General features: G+C 53.4%; 2 protein-coding genes across 11 annotated transcripts in view; one reads left to right on the forward strand and one right to left on the reverse strand.

Annotated features, from left to right (window-relative positions):
* The window catches only part of ABCB9 (ATP binding cassette subfamily B member 9), a 42748-nt gene extending 27759 nt beyond the window's left edge, over nucleotides 1-14989 (reverse strand). For 5 of the 6 annotated variants that reach the window (XM_035258043.3, XM_035258046.3, XM_035258045.3 and 2 more), the window contains exons 1-2: nucleotides 9512-9670; nucleotides 2758-3441 (exon numbers count right to left, since the gene is read on the reverse strand). In XM_035258043.3, coding sequence (XP_035113934.1) covers nucleotides 2758-3358 — 601 coding nt within the window. In that variant the 5' untranslated portion in view covers nucleotides 3359-3441; nucleotides 9512-9670. Of the gene's footprint in view, nucleotides 1-2757; nucleotides 3442-9511; nucleotides 9671-14845 lie in introns of those variants that run through there. The other variant, XM_035258042.3, reaches the window with a different exon arrangement.
* Nucleotides 14990-15523: 534 nt separating this feature from the next.
* On the forward strand, nucleotides 15524-20295 carry OGFOD2 (2-oxoglutarate and iron dependent oxygenase domain containing 2). Of its 5 annotated transcripts, none has more exons than XM_078337614.1 (7): nucleotides 15524-15705; nucleotides 16067-16123; nucleotides 16829-16995; nucleotides 17099-17198; nucleotides 18695-18822; nucleotides 19004-19261; nucleotides 19334-20295. In XM_078337614.1, exons 5-7 carry the CDS (start codon nucleotides 18784-18786, stop codon nucleotides 19595-19597), a joined length of 561 nt encoding a protein of 186 aa, XP_078193740.1. In that variant the 5' UTR covers nucleotides 15524-15705; nucleotides 16067-16123; nucleotides 16829-16995; nucleotides 17099-17198; nucleotides 18695-18783; the 3' UTR covers nucleotides 19598-20295. The 5 variants fall into 5 exon arrangements, with proteins under 5 accessions (XP_078193740.1, XP_035113939.1, XP_054095032.1 ...); XM_035258048.3 differs by having other exon boundaries at nucleotides 16882-16995; XM_054239057.2 differs by having other exon boundaries at nucleotides 16882-16995; nucleotides 19983-20295.
* Nucleotides 20296-20310: the final 15 nt, after the last annotated feature.

The following is a 20310-nucleotide window of genomic DNA, read 5'->3' on the forward strand; positions in this document are numbered from 1 at the left end:
TTGGCATTGTCACCTTCCCAGGCTCTGTCTCTGTCAGTTAATTTTTTTTTCAGACAGAGTCTCGCTGTGTCGCCCAGGTTGGAGTGCAGTGGCAGGATCTTGGCTCACTACAACCTCCGCCTCCCAGGTTCAAGCGATTCTCCTGCCTCAGCCCCTGAGTAGCTGGGACTACAGGCATGCACCACCAAACCCAGCTAATTTTTGTATTTTTAGTAGAGACGGGGTTTCACCATGTTGGCCAGGCTGGTCTCAAACTCCTGACCTCAAGTGATCTGCCCACCTCAGCCTCCCAAAGTGTTGGGATTATAGGCATGAAATTTTTAAAACTCATAATAGCTAACATCCCTGAGCACTTACCATGACAAGCCAACCTGCGGACTTATTCCTTCTCCTGTTTTTTGTAGATACAGGGTCTTGCTCTGTTGCCCGGACTGGAATGCAGTGGTGCCATCACGGCTCACTACAACCTCAAACTCCTGAGCTCAAGGGATCCTCCCACCTCAGCCTCCCAAGTACCTGGGCTATAGGTATGTATCACCATGCCCAGCTAATTAAAAAAAAATTTTTTTTTTTTAGAAATGGGGTCTCACTGTGTTGCCCAGGGTGGTCTCAAACTTCTAGGCTCAAGTGATCCTCTAGCCTTGGCCTCCCAAAGTGCTGGGATTAGACATAAGCCACTGCACCCAGCTCTCTTGTCTGTTTTTTTTTCAGCATCTAAAATGTCAGGAAATAAGGACTCTAATAATCCTCATTCCACAGAGGAGGGAAGTGAAGCTCAGAAAGGCTGGAGAACTCATGTAGGGTTGGAAGCAGGACAGGGATTTGCGCCCAGGCCTTGTTGCCCCCAGAACCTGTGGCGCTCCAACCCTGCAGGGCCACCTTCCCACCCTGTTGCTGAGTGGTGCTTTCAAACTGTTTGGACAAGACTCGCAGGCACAAATACATTTCACATCACCAACCAGGCCACCCTTGCACATGAGCACACACAGCTAAAATATTAACAACAGTTTCACAAATCAACGTTGCATCTTACCATGAGCAACATACTCTGATGTTTTGTTTTGTTTTGTTTTTTGAGACAGAGTTTCACTCTTGTTACCCAGGCTGGAGTGCAAAGGCACGATCTTGGCTCACTGCAACCTCCGCCTCCCAGGTACAAGCAATTCTCCTGCCTCAGCCTCCTGAGCAGCTAGGACTACAGTTGCCTGCCACCACACCTGGCTAATTTTTGTATTTTTAGTAGAGATGGGGTTTCGCCATGTTGACCAGCTAGTCTCAAACCCCTGACGTCAGGTGATCTGCTCGCCTTGGCCTCCCAAAGTGCTGGAAATTACAAGTATGAGTCACCATGCCCAGCCCACTCTGAAGTTTTCTAGTCTATCCTCTGATGATCCCAGTTCTAGGAATTTATCTTACAGATCCATCCACATTCATGTGAAATGTGTATGGACAGAATTATTCATATTCAGGCCTAGCACGGTGGCTCACGCCTGTAATCCCAGCACTTTGAGAGGCCAAGGCAGGTGGATCGCTTGAACTCAGAGTTCGAGACCAGCCTGGCCAACATGGTGAAATCCTATCTCTACTAAAAATACAAAAATCAGCCAGACATACGGTGTGCACCTGTACTCCCAGCTACTTGGGAGGCTGAGGCAGGAGAATCACTTGAACCCGGGAGACAGAGGTTGCGGTGAGCCGAGTCTGTGCCACTGCACTGCAGCCTGGATGACAGAGCAAGACTTGGTCTAAAATAATAATAATAATTATTATTATTATTCATGTTCAGAGGAAAAGGCTCAAAATAACCCAAGAGTCAAACAATGGGAGACCAGCTAAATAATTTGTGGTATAGACACACAATGGAAATATTATGCATCCAAATAAAACAATGAGGTCCTAGTTGGGAAAACTCCAGAACGCACTGTTAAGTGAAAAGGGCAAAACAGAAAACAATGTGGGTGAGAGGTGGGGGAGGGACGCCTGTTCTTCTGATGTGCTTGTAGCTGCATAAGGAAAAGCTGGGAACACACACAAGCAATGAGTAAGGGAATTTAAACAATGAGTAAGGAGGAGTGCTTTCCTCACCACCTGGCGGTTTCCGGATTCTTTCCCTGCAGTTAGCCCTGCACAGGATGATCAGGGTGGTCAGGGCAGAGTTAGAAGCGAAACGCAGCCAGGCTCTGTGGCTTGCACCTGTAATTCCAGTGCTTTGAGAGGCCAAGGTGGGAGGATCACTTGAGCCCAGGAGTTTGAGATCAGCCTGGACAACACTGTGAGATCCCATCTCTAAAAAAATTTTTTTGTTAATTAGCTGGGTGTGGTGCACGTGCCATAGTCCCAGCTACTTGGGAAACTGAGGCAGGAGAATCACTTGAAGCTGTGAGGCGGAGGTTGCAGTGAGCTGAGATTGGACCACTGAAGTGCAGCCTGGGTGACAGAGCAAGACTCCATCTTGAAAACAAACAAACAAATAAATAATAAATTAAACTAAATTACATTACATTAAATTACATTAAATAGAAATGGGTTCTCGCTGTGTTGCCCAGGCTAGTTTTGAACTCCTGGGCTCAAGTGATCTTCCCACCTCCATCTCCCAAAGTGCTGGGATTATAGGTATGAGCTACCATGCCTGTCCTATTTTCCTTTCATATCAGTTTGAGGTCTGAACCACATAAGTAAACTGTTTAAAATCTAAGGCAGTCATACCCACCTAACTTGATTTCCTAATGGTCGCCCGGCCCCGAAGTCCTTACTTACCCAGAGCTGCCACGATGAGGAAGAAGGAGGCAGCCACGAGGAAGGCCACATCGGGCTTGGTATAGGAGAGCAGCTTCTGCAGCGTGGCCCCAGACGCCTGCTCAGGCGGCGGCTGGCCGCCCCCAGGGAAGCCCTCGGCCTCGGTGGCCGCCCCTGGCTCCAGGGCCTGGGTGCCCGGCCGCACAGTGGACAGCAGCCACCAGAGCAAAAAGGATGCAGCCAGTGAGATGTACGTCCACACGAACAGGGCCCAGAACCAGGGGTCCCGGATGGGCCTGCGTACTTCCGAGAAGAGCAGCAGCTTCACCATGGCGTAGATGCCCACGAAGAGGCACACGAGAGTGATGACCAGCCACGAGGCCCGCAGCCGCCGGGGCCCCAGTGCACTGTTCTTGGCCACGCCAATGGTGGCCCCCAGCAGCAGGCAGCTGCGGTACAGGCAGGCCGCCCAGAGGTCCAGCACCGAGTCGAAGATGTTGAAGTGGCGGATGTCCTCCAGCAGGCTGCGGTCCAGGTGGCTGAAGACATAGATGGCCGTGGTCATGCAGACATCCACGCTCATGAAGGCCAAGGTCACCACCACTGCCTTCCACAGCCGCATCCTGCTGGCTGGCGGCGGGTGCCGAGGGCCAGGTTGTAGCTCACGGCGGCAAGGCCATCATCATCCACGGGGCGAGGCCAGACCTGTAGGGACAACAGCGATCATCAGGGCAAGAGTTCAGGTTTGCCACTCGCTGGCTGTGTGACCTCGAGAAAGTCACTTGACATCTCTGAGCTTTAGTTTTCTCATCTGTAAAATGGCAATATCAACTTCCTGGGGTGCTATGAAGATTCCACTCATTCAAGGGATACTTACTGAGTGCCCACTGTGGCCAGGCTCTGTTCTGTGTTCTTTGTGTCATGAACAAAAATAACAAAGATAACTGCTCTCCTGGAGATGACATACTCATGCAGGAGACAGATAATAAGGAAATGGGCCTGGTGGGGTGGTTCATGCATGTAATTCCAACACTTTGGGAGGTGGAAGTGAGTAGATCACCTGAGGTCATGAGTTCAAGACCAGTCCGGCCAACATGGCAAAACCCCATCTCTACTAAAAATACAAAAATTAGCCAGATGTGGTTGTGAGCACCTGTGGTCTCAGCAACTCAGGAGGCTGAGGCAGGAGAATTGCTTGAACCCGGGAGGCAGAGGTTGCAGTGAGCTGAGATCATGCCACTGCCCTCTAGCCTGGGTGACAGGGCGAGACTCCATCGCAAAAATTAAAATAAAAAAGATAATAAGGAAATGATATGTGTCGAGAGATAAGGAGGATTGGCCGGGCATGGTGGCTCATTCCTATAATCCTAGCACCTTGGGAGGCCAAGGGTGGAGGATCCCTTGAGGCCAGGAGTTTGAGACCAGTCTGGGCAACAAGGTGAGACCCTGTCTTTAAAAAAAAAAAAAAAATTAGCTGAATGTGGTAGCATGCTACTGGAGTCCCAGTAGCATGGGAGGATCGCTTCAGCCTGGGAGTTCGAGGCTGCAGTGAGCTATGATTGTGCCATTGCACTCCAGCCTTGGTGACAGAGCAAGATTCTGTCTCTAAGAAAGAAAAACAGTTTAATTAAAAGAAAGAGAGAAGGGTTACTGCGGAAAACCGAGGTGGGGTGAAAAGAATAGGGGTGAGGGAAGACAGAGATCAATTTTATTTTATTTATTTTTATTTAATTTTTGAGACGGAGTCTCACTCTGTCACCCAGGCTGGAGTACAGTGGGGCAGTCTTGGGTCACTGCAACCTCTGTTTCCCAGGGTCAAGCAATTCTCCAGCCTCCGCACCCCCAGGTAGCTGGGAAAACAGGTGCACGCCACCACGCCCAGCTAATTTTTGTATTTTTAGTAGAGATGGAGTTTCACCTTGTTGGCCAGGCTAGTCTCAAACTCTTGACCTCAAGTGATCCACCCACCTTGGCATCCCAAAGTGCTGAGATTACAGGTGTGAGCCACCGTGCCCAGCCAGAGATCAATTTTAAACAGGGGGCCAGAGAAGACCTCGCTGAAAAGGTAACTCTTGAGCAGCACTTGTAACAGGTAAGGAAGTCTGCCAAGTGGCTATCTGGGGAAAAGCACTTTGCACAGGTGAAAGAAACCTGCCAGAGACCTGAGGCGGGAGTGTCTCTTGGGAAGGCCCCCATTAGGTCAGAGAGAGTGGGGAATTTCTGGAGAATTTTGCAGCCATAGTGAGGATGAAGCTTAGATAAGCAGAGTTCAATAAACAGCCACTGTCTTTACTACCACTACTATTACTAATTTCTCTGAACCTGTTTCCTCATTCGCAAAATGTGAGCATGAGGTTCAATGTGTCAGTTCTGGGCAGAGTGCCTGGTGCATAATCACTGCTGATTGTAATAGAGTTGTGCTTAATAAATGTTGGTCCACTTTTCCCCTCTCCATATCAGGCCTTCCATCTCTGCAATCCCAAATAAACTATTTTAATCTAAGAGGGAATTTGATGGCTATGGGGGTGGCTTGCAAGCTGCAAGGCAATCCAGAAACCTTGGCATCTGCTTGGAAGTTTCCAGAATCTTTTCCTCCCACCCAGGTTGGCCCTTGTGCCCAGCCCTAGGTCCCTATGGTTTTCTGAATCTTGATGTCTGCTTTATCCAAGGCACCTCCCGGCACTGAGTCCCTCAAGACTTCCCCAGAGCTGCAGGGACACCCAGGAAGTGGGCCTGAGTTTGTCGGTAGATCTAGTCCGGGGTGGGATTAGGACTCGCTGGGGTGTGTCCCTGGGTGCTACCTCCTGTCTCAGGTCCAGTCCTTCCTCCTCTGGGCCTTTTGTTGTCCCATCTGCAAAATGAGCTGAGCTCTAGATCCCCTAAGAGGAAGGGAGAGGTGTTGGGTGTCAGGAGGGATGACTGTCGTGACTGGGAAGGGGCCATCCTGAGAGAGATCCTCTCCCCTAGGATCTGGTGCCCAGGTACCCAAACCACTCACGCTGTGGCATGATTGGAACCTCAGACAATCTCATGAGGCCAAGTTTTCTATAGTCCCATTTACAATTGGAGAAACCAAGGCAAAGAGAGACAAAATCACCTGATCCAGACATTCAGTCAACAAGGGCCCAAGCCAGGACTCGAGGCAGTGGGTGCAGGACCCAAGCACCTGCCTCTCCACCTGTGCACTGCATGCCTGCACACAGCAGGTGTCGAACAACCACAAGCAGACAGGGCATACTACTGCACTTCCTCTGAGCCCTGCCCTGTGCCATGTGCTTCAAATCCAGGTGGCTTCACCTATTTCATCCTCTCAGCAACTTTGTGAGGGCACTTTCATCCCTCCCACTTAGCAGATGGAGAAACAGACCCAGAGAAGTGAAGAATTTGCCCAAGATTACGCAGCTTCTGAATAGCAGAGCTGGGATGTGAACTCAGAGGTGTCTGGGCCCCGAATCTGTGTTCTTCAGCCCTAAACTAAGAAAACTTTCAATATAGAAAATGCTACCAGGGTCTGGGCATGGTGGCTCACGCCTGTAATCCCAACACTTTGGGAGGCCAAGATGGGCAGATCACTTGAGCTCACGAGTTTGAGACCAGCCTGGGCAACATGGCGAAATCCCATCTCTACTAAAAATACAAAAATTAGCTGAGCATGGTGGTGCACACCTGTAATCCCAGCAACTCGAGGCTGAGGCAGGAGAATCACTTGAAATGGGAAGGTGGAAGTTGCAGTGAGCTGAGATTGTTAGATTGCCACTGCACTCTAGCCTGGGTGACAGAGCGGGTAGGGCGGAGGCCTCCCTACTGCCCTGGGAGGACCTTGTGGTCATCAGTGTCATTTTACAGCTAGGGAGACAGAAGAAGTTAAAAAGAAAAAAGAGAAAGAAAAGAAAACGCTACCAGGAAGTGTTCATCTAAGGAAAACAGTCCACAGCAGAGGGGGATGGGCGGCAGAGGTGATGAGGCTGCTGAGGCTAATTGCTGGCAATGACAGCAGCTGGCGTGAGCTGACACTGGTCCGGTACCGCTCCAGGCACTTACATGCATCAGCACTCACCAGAACCCTGTAAGTAGGTCCTATCATTATCCTCATTTTACAGTTAGGAAAACTGAGGCGCAGAGAGGTTAAGTGACCTGCCCCAGGCCACACAGCTAGGAAGTGATAGAGCTGGGATGTGAACCCTGTCCATTGAGTTCCAAAATCTGTACTCTCAACTCCAAAGCTCTAATCCTTTAAAACAGCCTCTCCAGGCAGTAGACATGACCCCTGCTGATGCTGAGAAGGGGTCTGAGATGCAGAGGGGGAACGGAGTTGGGGGATATAATGACTCGAAAGCCCAGGCCCTGCTTTCACCCTGTGCCTCTGGACATATTGAAGCCCATTGCAGAGATGAGAGTTGCTTAGTCAGCAGCTGTCCCTCCAAAGATGGTCAGGGCTGAGGAGGGTCAAGTGCAGGGGGAAGTGGGTAGGATGGTTGGACACCCTCAGCCCAGGTCCTCGCTCCATCCTCAGCCCTGCCTGAGCTGCCCACACAGGCTCCTGTCTGCTGCAATGCAGAGGCCTTGGGGAGCGAGCGAGTGGGTGAGCTCCAGTCAGAGCCCAGGGAGGGAAGCTCCTGGCCCGGTGCCATTCCAGGCCTTCCAGCCAAGCCACTGCCGGTTGCACCAGGTGCTGCCAGCCTCAGCTGCTGCTCTCCTCGTGGTGGGCACATGGGGCCCCTTAGTCCCCAGAAAGGGGCTGGGGCTCAGAAATGGAGTAGGAGGCAGAACAGCAAGAGACTCGAAGGCTGGACAGCAGCCCAGGGCCTTGGCCGGCTCTCCCAACTTGACTCCCAGCCTCTGGGGGAATTCCTTTCCCAGCCCCCGACAGCCCAGGGTACCAGTCATGCCCCCCACCCCCAGGAGCCTATTTATCTTCATCCAAATAAACAAAATTTTAAACACCTATATCACAGACTACCAAAGCCATATTTTGCAGATGGGGAAACTGAGGCTCAGAGAAGGTGGGGCTGAGGCTTGTCTCAGGTCATCCAGCAGGCTGAGGCAGAGCAGTGCCAGCTCCTGGGTCCCTGCCCCCAAGTGCTGAGTCCTTCTACCCCAGCCTCCTAGCAGAGTGGAACCAGTCCTGGGTTGGGTTACAGTCCCCGGTGGGGACAGTTTACTCCATTATTTTTAAAGCCACTGAGCAGAAGCGTGACCACCAGCCAGGGCTGCTTAGAGGCCCATCCCTGCTCTCCATCCGCCTGACTCAGAGGATGCGCTGGGCTTGGCCAGGTGGAGCTGGAGGACAAATTGTGGGCACATGGATGACCTGCTTGGCCCGAGGGACAAGGACAAGCTGGTGTCCAGAGTAGGCCCCAACCAGAACCCGACAAGGCCTAGGAAGACAGGGGTGGCTCACCCTGACTCCACGCACTAAGGAATGGCACAGGATGAGCAGGTGGCCCTGTCCCCACCAGGGGTCTTGTCAAAGACAACTTTTCTTCCCAGGAGAGAAGTTGTTGGTTGGGGTATCTCTAGGCATCAGCTGCCGAGAAGGCCAGAAGACAATAGATAGGACTTATTACTGCAACAGAGACCCTTCACTGGGCCCTACTAAGCACCTGGCATCTCCCAACGCAGCTAGGCCTCCCCACTGCCCTGGGAGGACCTTGTAGCATCAGCTTCATTTTACGGCTGGGGAGACAGAAGAGGTTAAGTGACATGAAAAAAAGGACGAAGGCAGGATGGAAACCCACATGTCACTCTCGGGGTGGGGGTGGGGCTGCCCAGGCTATTCAGGGACTGCAAGAAAAGGGTCCAAAGAACTTGAGTGGCCCAGTGGCCTTGGTTCACCCCTGATATGGTGAGCTTTTTAACCCGGTGTGGGCCCAGCCCTCGATAGGCCCACTCCATTCGCTGCTCAGCAAGCAGTGGCTAACTGAGGCCCACTGGGTGGGAAGGCATGGCTGTGGGGGTCTCTGGCTTGGGGGCAGGACTGGGCTGGGTCTGCATGGGTCCATCCCCCCACGTGGGGACTTGAGAAGCTGTCTCAAATGCTTTTGGCTCTAGGGGAGGCAAAGTGAGGTTCGAGGTGCCCTCCCTCCAAGTCTCCTCTCCTCACCTGGCCCTGCCCCATCTGGAAAAGGGGAATGGAAGCCACCCCATCTCAGGGGGTAGGGCAGAGGCGGGGATCCTGTCAGCCCAGCTTAAAGCTGTCTCAGTTAATGTCAGGCCGGGGGAGGAGGCCTTTTTTTTTTTTTTAACAGAGGCCCAGAAATAAAGGAGGCTCCCGTGGGAACCCACAGGCCTCACTGCCAGGGTGGATGGCGGGGAGCAGTGGCAGTCCATTAGACAGCTGGGGAGACTGAGGAAAGGGCTTTGCCCAGGTCAGCAGGCTCAGGCCAGCTCCCCAGGCCTCTGTCAAAGCCCTGGTGCTAAGGATACCTGGGAAGCCCCGTCATGGACAGTGGAAGCCCTCCGAAGGCGCGCCAGCCCTGTCGTGGAGGGACGACAGCCGTCCCGGGATCCCCCTACACCTCCCACACTTACCAAGAGGCAGCGGTTAAAAAAAAAAAAAAATTTGCCCTGCGAGCACGGAAAAGATGCTGCAGGGATGGGGGCTGGGAGCTGCAGCTGCGGGCGCCGGGAAGGCTCAAGGGAGGCTCCCACCTTCAACCGAGATGCCTACTCCCACCGAGGCAGGGGTGCCCAGACACCCCCCAACCCGTGCCTGGCCGGGCACCCTGGTCTGAAAAGGTTCCGAAACCAGGGGTCTGGGATTCCTTGTCCTTACCTGTTACCTGGCAGCAGGTGAGCTGTGGGAGGGGGCGCGCAGCGGGCTCGGGTCTAGGGTACAGGTTCTGCGCTGCTCATTGGAGACTGCGCCGGACGCGGTGCTCGCTCGGCTCCTCCTGCCGCTCCTCCCTGCCTCCCGCCCGCGCTGCGCCGCTGCAAGGTCGGGGCTGAGCCTGGCTTGCGCCGAGACCGGCTGACGGGGCGGAGCCTCAGGGACAGAGGGGGCGGGACCGCCTGGAGGGGGCGAGAATCCTGGGGCAGGGACCGGCGGGTCCTCCCGGGAGGGGCGGAGCCTCAGGAGAAGTGGGCGGGCTCTTCCGGATAGGACCGGGCTCCCGGGGAAAGGGGCTGGCAAAGCCTCCGGGTCGGCGAACCATGGGAATTGGGTGGCAGAGTGGGGCGGGGCCTCCTCGGGGCGGGGCCAGAGCTTGCCGCCTGCACACCTGGGGCAAACTCCGCCCATATCTGGCCAGCCTGGCCCTCCACACAGCGTGCTCCTCACCTGGGGGCCACAGCACACCCTGAGGGGACGGAAATGGCCTCACCTGAAGGAGGCCCGCTTTTTAACCGATCTTTTCCCTGGAGGGACAGCCAGTCCAGGAGGGTGGGTTATGATCCTCATTCATTCACACTCATTCTTTTATTTTTTGAGACGGAGTCTTTTTCTGTCTCCCAGGCTGGAGTGCAGTGGCACGATCTCGGTTCACTGAAGCCTCTGCCTCCTGGGTTCAAGCGATTCTCCTGCCTCAGCCTCCCAAGTAGCTGGGATTACAGGTGCGCACCACCACGCTTGGCTAATTTTTGAATTTTTAATAGAGATGGGGTTTCGCCATGTTGGCCGGGCTGGTCTCGAACTCCTGACCTCAGGTGATTCGCCCGCCTTGGCCTCCCAAAGTGCTGGGATTACAGGTGTGAGCCACCGCGCCGGGCCTCATTCACTAATTCTTTCATTCATTCACCCAACAAATAGGTATCCAGTGCCTACGGTGTGCCATACGCCCTTTTAAGCATTCAAGATTAAACAATTAACAAAACAAGATCCCTGCCCTTCTGGAGCTGACATTCCAGTGAGGGTGGTCAGACAACACATATAAGCAAATCAGATATATTGGAAGGGAATATATTTTACAGAGAAAATTAGAGCAGGATTGGGGAACCGGGGCATTAGAGAGGCGAGGCAGTGATATGTCCTCAGTGACTACCAGGTGCTGGGAACACAGCAGTGTGTGAAAAGACAGAAAACTCCCAGCCTTCATGGCATGAAGGGGACAGAAGAACATCAGCAAGTAAGTGCATAAGACCATTCAAGGACTGAGAGCTATAAAATTTAAATAAAACTGTGTAAGTGAAAGGTGAGAAGGCATGAGCCATGGGGCCATCTGGGGGAAGAACATCCGAGGACACTAAGGCCTGCAAGTTCAAAGGCTCTGAGGTGGGAACCAACTTGGCCACCTGTGGACCAGAAAACGGTCCATGTGGCCTGAGTCATGGGAAGTGGGTGGGACCCAGAGGGGCAGCAGGTGGGGCAAGAACTGCTCACATCCCTGGATCGATCAGAGGCTTTTTTTTTTTTTTTCTGAGACAGGGTCTCATTCTGTAGCCCAGGATGAGAACTGTAGTTCACAGCTCACTGCAGTCTCCATCTCCCAGCTTCAAGCGATTCTCCTGCCTCAGCCTCCTGAGTAGCTGAGATTACAGGTGGCCACCACCACACCTAGCTAATTTTTGTATTTTTAGTAGAGACAGGGTTTTGCCATGTTGGCCAGGCTGGTCTCAAACTCCTGACCTCAAGTGATCTACCCTCCTCCATTTCAAAGTGCTGGGATCACAGGTGTGAGTCACATGTGCCCAGCCCCAAACAGAGGTTTTTTAGAGTACTCTCTGAATTGAAAACGAGTCCTCTGCTACTTAGTGGGACAGCTCCTTTGGAGAGGAATTTGTTCAGAACTTACAACACTCTGTTTTTTTTAGCCTGGAAGGAATTTCCTCTACAGATAGACTTCTGCAGGGAAGCTAAGGTCCGAGCTTAAAGGTAGTTACTACAGTAGCAAAAATCTGGAAATAACCTAAATATCCTTCCATAGGGAACTGACCAAATAATTAGAGAATACCTGTTCAACAGAATACTCTCTAGCAGGAAAAAAAAAAAAAAAAAAAAAAGAAGAAGACAGAGTTATATAAAGGCATGGAATGACCTCCTAAATGTATTGAGTAAAAACCAGGGAGAGAATGAAGTTGAACCATGTTACTGTTTGTGCAAAAACAAAGGCAAATCTCTAATTGTACTTGAAGAGGATATCTTGGATGAACTGTCCAAAAAGCAGGAGTCACTCAGAGCTGGGCTCTGTCATTTAAGCTGTGTGACCTTAGAGAGGTGACTTTGCCTATCTGAGCCCATTTTCTCCTCAGAAAAATGGGGAAATAAAGATACCAACCGTATCAGGTATTGTAAAGGTAAAATGTGACAAAGCCAGTGAAGGCAGCCCCTGGCACATGATTAACTTTCAGTAAAGGAGAACAGGGATTATTTTTAGGAGAGATGGTATGACTGAACCTTTATGTACCTATTAGCATAGTATAGCAAAAATCAACAGGAGTTATCAGAAATGTGAAACAGACAGAAACAAGTTGGCCTCATCACATGCCATTTTTTCACATGGACGTTGCTTTCCAGTTATCAAGTTTGCGAGCTCACCAGTTTCTCATTCCTCTGTACCTTTTTTTTTTTTTTTGAGACAGAGTCTCACTCTGACACCCAGGCTGGAGTGCAGTGGTGCAATCTCCACTCACTGCAGCCTCCACCTCCCGGGTTCAAGCAATCCTCCCATCTGTCTCCCAAGTAGCTGGGATTACAAGTGTGCACCAACATGCCCGGCTGAGTTTTGTACTTTTACTAGAGATGGGGTTTCACCATGTTGGCTAGGCTGGTCTCGAACTCCTGACCTCTGGTTATCCACCTGCCTTGGCCTCCCACAGTGCTGGGATTACAGGCATGAGCCACTGCACCCAGCCACTCTGCACCTTTGCATAGCTTGTCACCTCTGCCAAGGATAGGCTTCTCAAATCCTGGCCACTGCATCCCTTTCACATATCTGGCCCACTCTGCACTTGAAACAACCTTTGAATGAGAGCTTGGTGAGGCAGGGAAGGTAAGTTGCAATGTCAGAAGTTGCAACCTCCTGCAGTGCAGGAGGTTATCGGCCTTGTGACAAGGGGAGGGTGAAACAGGTGGGGCACAGGTGAGGGGGCCCTGGTCACTGCCTTCCCAGCATCCTTTCCACCTCCACCCCTGTTGTGTGGCACCAAGTGGCCTGAGTGGTCCCATTCCATCTCTAGCCTAGTCACAGAAACTGGCTCTGGTGAGTTGGGACTAAGAAATTTTGTATGAGTGACTGCTAATGGATGTGGTGTCCTTTTGGGTGAGGAATGTTCTAAAAGTTGATTGTGGTGACGGTTGCACAATTCTGTGAATATACTAAAAGCTGTTTAATTGTACACTTTAATTGGGTGAATTGTACAGTATGTAAAGTATATCTCAATAAAGCTATTATTACACAAAGAAGGCCAGGCAATGTAGCTTATGCCTGTAATCCCAGCACTTTGGGAGGCCAAGGTGGGAGGATCACTTGAGCCCAGCCAGGGCAACATAGTGGGACCCCGTTGCTACAAAAAGTTAAAAAAATTAGCTGGGTGTGATGGCCCATGCCTGTAGTCCCAGCTATTCAGGAGGCTGAGGCTGAGGTGGGAGGACTGCTTGAACCTGGGATGTTGAGGCTGCAGTGAGCTGTGATCATACCACTGAACTCCTGGGTGATAGAGACACTGTCTCAAAAAAGAAAGAAAGAAAGAAAAAACACTCCATGCCACATGCCATCAAAGAACTGCAAATTAAAACAGCAATGTGATGTCAATACACTCATACTAGAATAGCTGAAATCTGGAACACTGACAACACCAAATGCTGTCCACGATGTGGAACGGGAACTCTCATTCATTGCTGCTGGGAATGCAAAACCGTGCCGCTAAGCAGGAAGGCAGTTTGCTCTTACTACATGGTCAGGCAATCACACTCCTTGATATTTATCCAGAGGAAGTGAGAATTTGTCTATAGAAACACCTGTTCACAGATGTTTACAGAAGTTTTATTATTACTATTACATTTGCGATGGCAGTCTCACTCTGTCTCCAGGCTGAAGTGCAGTGGCATATACATACCACTCTGGAATGAGGATACTCTTAATTCTGGAGCGTTCTAATTCTGGTTCTCCTACTCACTAGGTTTATGACTCTAGATAGGTTCCTGTAACCACTGAGCCTCAGTTTCCTTGTCTGTAAAATGGAATAATAGTATCGTAAACAGTCAACAAAGATATATATCAGTGCTGACTGGCAGCACACGTTGATCCAGTGCTTGCTGGTAAATATTCTTCTTGCTGCTGCTCCCTTTGGTGACTGATCCTAGCATGTCTGCAAGGAGGAGGGGGTCCATGGGGGGCCAATCTAAACTGAGAAGCAGGCTGGGCTCGGTGGTTTCAGTTCTAGACCAGCCTGGCCAACACGGAGAAACCCAGTCTCCACTAAAAATACAAAAATTAGCTGGGTGTGGTGGCATATGCCTGTAATCCCAGCTACTCAGGAGGCTGAGGCAGGGGAATGTCTTGAACCCGGGAGACAGAGGTTGCCTTGAGGTGAGATTTCGCCACTGTACTCCAGGCTGGGTGAAACACCATCTCAATAAACAAACAAACAAACAAACTGATAAGCAGAATACGCTCATCTTGCAAACTGCTGCAAAGGGAGAGCAGGTGAGGGTGGGGTGATGTACGTGCCAGGCTTGCCTGGTGGCTGGATGGGGAGCTAAATAACCTGCCCTGGGCCTCCTGGGGAAAAAGGGCAATTGTGGTGTCCTCAATTGTGAATATTGAGCTGGGAAATGGATCCTTTCCTAGATAGCAGGGCCAATCACCATCACTGGGCAATCAAGACGACTGTAAAACTTTAAACACCTTCTCAGGGGCAGTCTGGGCTGGGGAGCTGGCCCCTGAGGTCGATGACAGGTGAATCTCCTTCTTGGGGAAGCCTCGTAGCTTCAGGAGGCCCACCTGGATTCCAGAAGAGTCAGTGAGAAAATGCCAACAAGCGCAACAAAACCCCAAATCGCACATAATCCCACCACTCCCAGAGCCCCGTGGTGAGGAACTCAAGAGGGCAGACTGTTCGGTTCAAACCCTATTATTTGTCCCTTTGTGGATGTGTGGCCTGCGGCGGGTCCCTGTACCTCTCTGGGTCTCAGTTTCCCCATCTGTAACATGGTGGGGAAATATAATAGTACCTAGCTCAAAGGTTTGCCGCTGCTGGGATGCAAGGAGATACGGTGGGTGGTCTATCCTTGAGCAAAGTTCCGGGGAGAGAGGAGGCTCGGTCTGCAGGAGCTGTCATTTGTTGGCCGCAGTGAGACACCGCCCACCCGCGTCCTAAGGGACCACCACCGGAAGTAGCGCGAGTTGGGGCATTTTAGCGGAGACACCCAAGGGGCAATCTGAGGTAAACCAAGAGACTGTGGCGGAGGGACCGGAAGTGTCAGGCAGGGACCCGGGGTAAATGCTACACCCAAACTCAAACGCACAGGGCTGGAAGGTTGAAGCAGCGGCGGGACTTCTGAGCTCCTTAAACTGTCTCAGCTTTTCTCGTGGAGGCTGCTTCTCCACGACCTCCGAGCAGAAGAGGGGCCGGCATTTAGGTCAAAGACCTTGGGGTTCCGAGTCCCTCCTTCTTCCCGTCCTGTGAAGGCGTGACCCATTTCAGCTGTCTGTAAAGTGGGGCCATTAGTCCCTGCCTCGTGGTGGGAAAACTGGGAGGCTGAACCAGGAGCCCGCCGCTCCCACCCCGCCTCGGGAGCATCTCTCTCCGCAGACTGTTTCCTGGCGAGGTGCGCCTTCGTTCTTTTCCGCCCTTTGGAACATAGAGCGGCCCCTTGGCCTCCGGTTCCGCGCTTCCCGCGGTTGGAGGCGTGCCCGGAAGTGCCCCTAAAGCAGCCAGCCGGGCCGCGGACGCTTCGCTATGGCGACGGCGGGGGCTCCGCGGCGCTTCTGCCGCTGCGCCTGTTTCTACACGGAGAACCTGTACGCGGCGCGCTATGGATTGCACGTGCGCTTTCGGGGCGAGCAGCAGCTGCGCCGGGACTACGGCCCGGTGAGTGGCCGCTGTCGCCCCTCCCGAGCAGTGGGCAGAGAAGCAGTGGAGGAAGGAGGTCCATCCCCAGGGTCGTTTGCTTTGCGCACGGCGCGCACCGCATGCTCAAATACAAGAATGACGGCCTCTCTGTGCCTCAGTTTTCTCACTTCCCTGTGAGGTTGTGAGGAAGGAAAGGGTGCTTAGGACAGGGCCGGGCTCAGCACGCCGCCTCATAGCGATACCAGCCCGGAGCCCTGCCCTGCTTAAGCAGGTTCCGCAGTTTATCCTCTCCCCCATTTTAAGCAGGGGAAACTGAGGCTTAGAGAGTGAAGGGGCTTCCTATTCACACAGTCATGCTCAGTGTTCTTTCTGCTTCCAGATCCTGCGCAGTCGAGGCTGTGTCAGCACCAAGGACTTCCAGCAGCTGTTAGCAGAGGTGCCGCCCGCTGCCCCTGCACAGCACTTCCTCGTTAGATTTGTTAGCAGCTTGAGGGTCTTCTAGCCTCAGTCCGTGATCCCTGAAGGATCACTTAGGCCCTCACTTTCCTCCTTCCTGTCCCCACTCGCTCCTCCACACCTGGGTCTTGGCAGCGGGAGAGAAGGGGAAATGTTAAGTTGCCTAGTCATGCCCCTCCGAAGAGCTCTTTGAAATAAGCACAGGCACCACCCTCATTTTGGATTGAGAAGCTGAGGCTTAAAGAGGGATCACTTGCCCAAGCTTTTACAGCAGGAGCAGATGCGATCCCAGCCACGGCTTCCAGGCCCCTGGGCTCCTCACACTCCCACGTACCCTGAAGACTGGTGCCAGGGCTGCTGTTCTGCTCCCTCTTTCTCCTTTCCCTGGAGTCAGTGGTGGGAAGCTTCCCAGCAGAGTCCTCAGCAGCCTTGGGAACAGAACTTGGCCGTGACCGTTTCCCTCCGCTGTGTGGGCCCAGCTGGTTAAGGTACACCCAGGGGTTCTTATCCCAGCCAGGCTCAGGTTGGGGCAGCCTGAAGCAGGACGGGTCTCCTAGAAGTCCCCTTCAGTTAACAGTCTGCAACTTGCAGTCAACCCAGATAGATTCAGGAGTTTAGGCTAGACCTGGCTTCCAGGCTGGGCCCTGTCTGGCATTCCTGGGCTTCCGTTTCCTCATCTGTACAGTGGCCTCAGGAGGATGGGAGGCCCCACTTGATAACAACTCTGTGCCACCCCAGCTTGAGCAGGAGGTGGAGCGGCGGCGGCGGCTGGGGCTGGAGTCAGCCACTAGGAAAGCCCTCATTGCAAGTTCCTACCGCCTGGCACGGCCTGAGGTGTACGACTCACTGCAGGTACCAGCCAGGCAGGGTGCTTGAAGGCTAGGTACTGGAAGGAAGAGGTAGCATCCAGGGCTGCCGGGCTGCCTGCCCCACAGCTGGTATGTTCTGCCCCCAGGATGCAGCTCTGGCTCCTGAGTTTCTGGCTGTGGCTGAGTACAGTGCATCCCCCGGCGCAGACCTCAAGGGCCTTCTCCAGCGTCTGGAGACAGTATCTGGTGAGTTCCTAACCCCGAGACCTGGCAGGACTGGGGAATGGTAGCCTAGAAAACCTAGGTGTGGGAGACTGGGGTTTCTCCAGCCACCATCTCTGCCTCCAAAAACTGAACCAGCTGAAAGGGTCAGTGGGACCAACCTGCCAGGAGAAGCACATCCACATTCATTCATTCATTCATTCAATACCTGCTATGAGCCTGGTGTCTTCGTCCTTCTTTCACGCCTTCCTTCATGTGCTCATCCAGCAAATAGTGGGTATTTGTGTCATGGGCAGGAGAGCTGGCACACTCAAACAGGGCTGATCCAAGATCTTAAAGAAGGGACCGCTGAGGCAGGTATGCACAAGTTAAAGGGACCAGTAAGGAATGGCAAAGCCCCACCCCCAGGGCTGGCAACAGGAAGGAGCAGCTGCCACCTGGAGCTGTGGCTCTGGGCAGAGGTCTACAGCTATGCCAAACTCCAGCGAGGGCAAGAAATGTCCCATTTCTCCTCTTACCTTCAGATTTTCTGCTGGGCTCCCCTATTGGCTAAACCCAACAAGAAATTCTGGGCAAGGGAGGCTTGCGTGTTGTTTAACCTCTGTGACTCAGTTTCCTCATCTGTAAAATAGGAGCAACAGTAACCCCTTCTCTTAAGGCACTGTGACGATCAAGTGAGTTAATCTGCGTAGAGTACCTGTCACAGGACCCACACGTGGTGTTTGGAAAGTGTTTCCTATTCTTACTAGCACTGATACCCCGGGCTAGGGGATCCTGTGGGAGACAGACAGAAGTTTCCCCTCATGGAGCCTGTGTTTTGTTGGGGGCATGGGTGGAATGAACTCCCCCTCCCAGCCTAGGGGTGCTCTCCTCATTGCCTTCTACGCACTGACAGCTGAGACTGCTGAGGCTGTTTGGCTGGTGCAGGGCCCAGGCTGTGAGGTGGCCCCGTGGGGGGCACACTAACCCTGCATCCCTGGGAATTGGTGCATCTGCCAAGAAATACTTAGTTTCCATTCTCAGCCTGGCTTCTTCTCCCAGGGCCCAGCAAGAGAGAGCAGCCCCTCCTGGCCTTCCTGCTGGGGAACAAAGGTTCCCAGAGCCACTTCTGAGTGGCGTACAGATGTTGGTGGCTCATCAGGTGAAAGGAAGTACAGGAGAGCCTGAAGTTGGCTCTGTGGCCCCAACTTGGCTCTCACTGGCCTTCCCCTCTCTGGGCCTCAGGACCCATCTGTGTGCTCTGGGAGCCAGCCCTGTGGACACTTGTGGAGTCTGGGGAGAGGTTCCAGGCATGAGTGTGGAGCGCAGGAGTTGGCCTCCCCTGTTCCTCACCTTACTTCCTTTGGTAATCACAACAACCCTGAGAAGCGAGAGCCTCATCCCCATGGCACAGGTGATGAAACTGAGGCTGTAGGCAGTGAACAGACACCGAGACTCACACGGCTCACAGGAAGACTGAGGCCCAGGCCTGGCCAGCCCATGGCAGCATTCAGGCCAACAGACCATCCCTCCTTCCACAGAGGAGAAGCGCATCTACCGGGTGCCAGTGTTCTCAGCGCCCTTCTGCCAGGCCCTGCTGGAGGAGCTGGAGCACTTCGAGCAGTCTGACATGCCCAAGGGGAGGCCCAACACCATGAACAACTATGGGGTGGGTAAGGCCTGGCCACTGGGCCAGAGGAGGGGCAGCTGCAGTCAGGAGGCAGTGTGGGAGGTGCTGCAGATGGGCTGCCTGCCCAGGCTGCGAAATAAGGTCACAGTGGGATTGAGGCAGAGTGGAGCCCCAGGGTTGCAGCCTCCCAGTTTTCCTGACCCCAGGAATCCCCTCCCAGGTGCTGCTGCACGAGCTTGGGCTGGACGAGCCGCTGGTGACCCCACTTCGGGAGCGCTTCCTGCAGCCGCTGATGGCCCTGCTGTACCCCGACTGTGGAGGGGGCCAGCTCGACAGCCACCGGGCTTTTGTGGTCAAATACGCACTGGGCCAGGATCTGGAGCTAGGCTGCCACTATGATAATGCTGAGCTCACTCTCAATGTGGCCCTGGGCAAGGTCTTCACAGGGGGCACCCTGTATTTCGGGGGCTTCTTCCAGGTGAGTGTGTGTCCCATGGGGCAGCGCCTGGGGCAGCTGTGAGGGCCCAGGCCTGAGCCATGCCATCTGCAGGCACCCACAGCCCTGACGGAGCCCCTGGAGGTTGAGCACGTGGTAGGCCAGGGCATCCTGCACCGGGGCGGCCAGCTGCATGGGGCCCGGCCCTTGGCCACTGGTGAGCGCTGGAACCTTGTCATCTGGCTCCGCGCATCTTCTGTGCGCAACCGCCTCTGTCCCATGTGCTGCCGTAAGCCTGATCTGGTGGACGACGAGGGCTTCGGTGATGGCTTCACCCGAGAGGAGCCTGCCACAGTGGATGTGTGTGCACTCACCTGAGCCTACTTGGACCCAGTGTGGGGGTGGCAGGGCAGGTGAGGGCTCCGTCACCTTGGGCTGGTGGCAGAAATTAACTCCCTGCAGCCTACTGCACTTCTTGGCCCAAGGCTGTGCCAGATTCTGGGTTATCCTCTGGGCAAACAGGCTGCTTTAGTTCAGGTTTGTTGGAAGCGGAGTCTGGAATGAGGCTTCAGCAAGGGAGTGAGGAAAGCAGGGGAGGGCAGGGAGCAGGTGGGCAAGGAAGTGGCTTCAGAGGAAGTCCAGCCTCAGCTGGGCCCTCGGGGAGCTTCAGGCAGAGCCCACAGTTCTGCAGTGTACCCACAGCATTGGTTAGTGGCTCCTGGATGAGGGAGGGATGAGTAACTTCCCAGACACTTATCTCCAGGGCAGGGTGGCTTCCAGTGGCCAAGAGAAGCCTCCACAGACAGCACAGTTGTGAATTCTCAGCAGCAGAGACAGCACCCTCAGTGGACTTGGGTGGACCAGCAGTAGCATCTTCTAGATGGCAGAGGGGTGAATGGCAGGGCCAGGAACCAGGCTGCCCAGGTTCCCATTCTGCTTATGCCACTTCCACACTTTGTGTGGCTTTGGGTGAGCCTTCACCTTTTGGTGCCTTGGTTTCCTCATGTGAAGAGCACCTACCTCCTAGAGCTGTTCTGAGAGTCAAATGCGCAGACGTTTATAAAGTGCTTTGCAAAGAGCCCTCTTTGTTT

This window comes from Callithrix jacchus, chromosome 9 (assembly GCF_049354715.1).
Source record: "Callithrix jacchus isolate 240 chromosome 9, calJac240_pri, whole genome shotgun sequence".
Taxonomy (NCBI): domain Eukaryota; kingdom Metazoa; phylum Chordata; class Mammalia; order Primates; family Cebidae; genus Callithrix; species Callithrix jacchus.

Excerpts from the sequence above, each read along its gene's own strand:
- OGFOD2 (XM_035258048.3), top strand. The coding sequence starts at position 15,574 with ATGGCGACGGCGGGGGCTCCGCGGCGCTTCTGCCGCTGCGCCTGTTTC. Across the intron at positions 16,996-17,098 it reads AGGTGTACGACTCACTGCAG|GATGCAGCTCTGGCTCCTGA; the intron begins GTACCAGCCAGG and ends TTCTGCCCCCAG. Across the intron at positions 17,199-18,694 it reads GCGTCTGGAGACAGTATCTG|AGGAGAAGCGCATCTACCGG; the intron begins GTGAGTTCCTAA and ends CTCCTTCCACAG.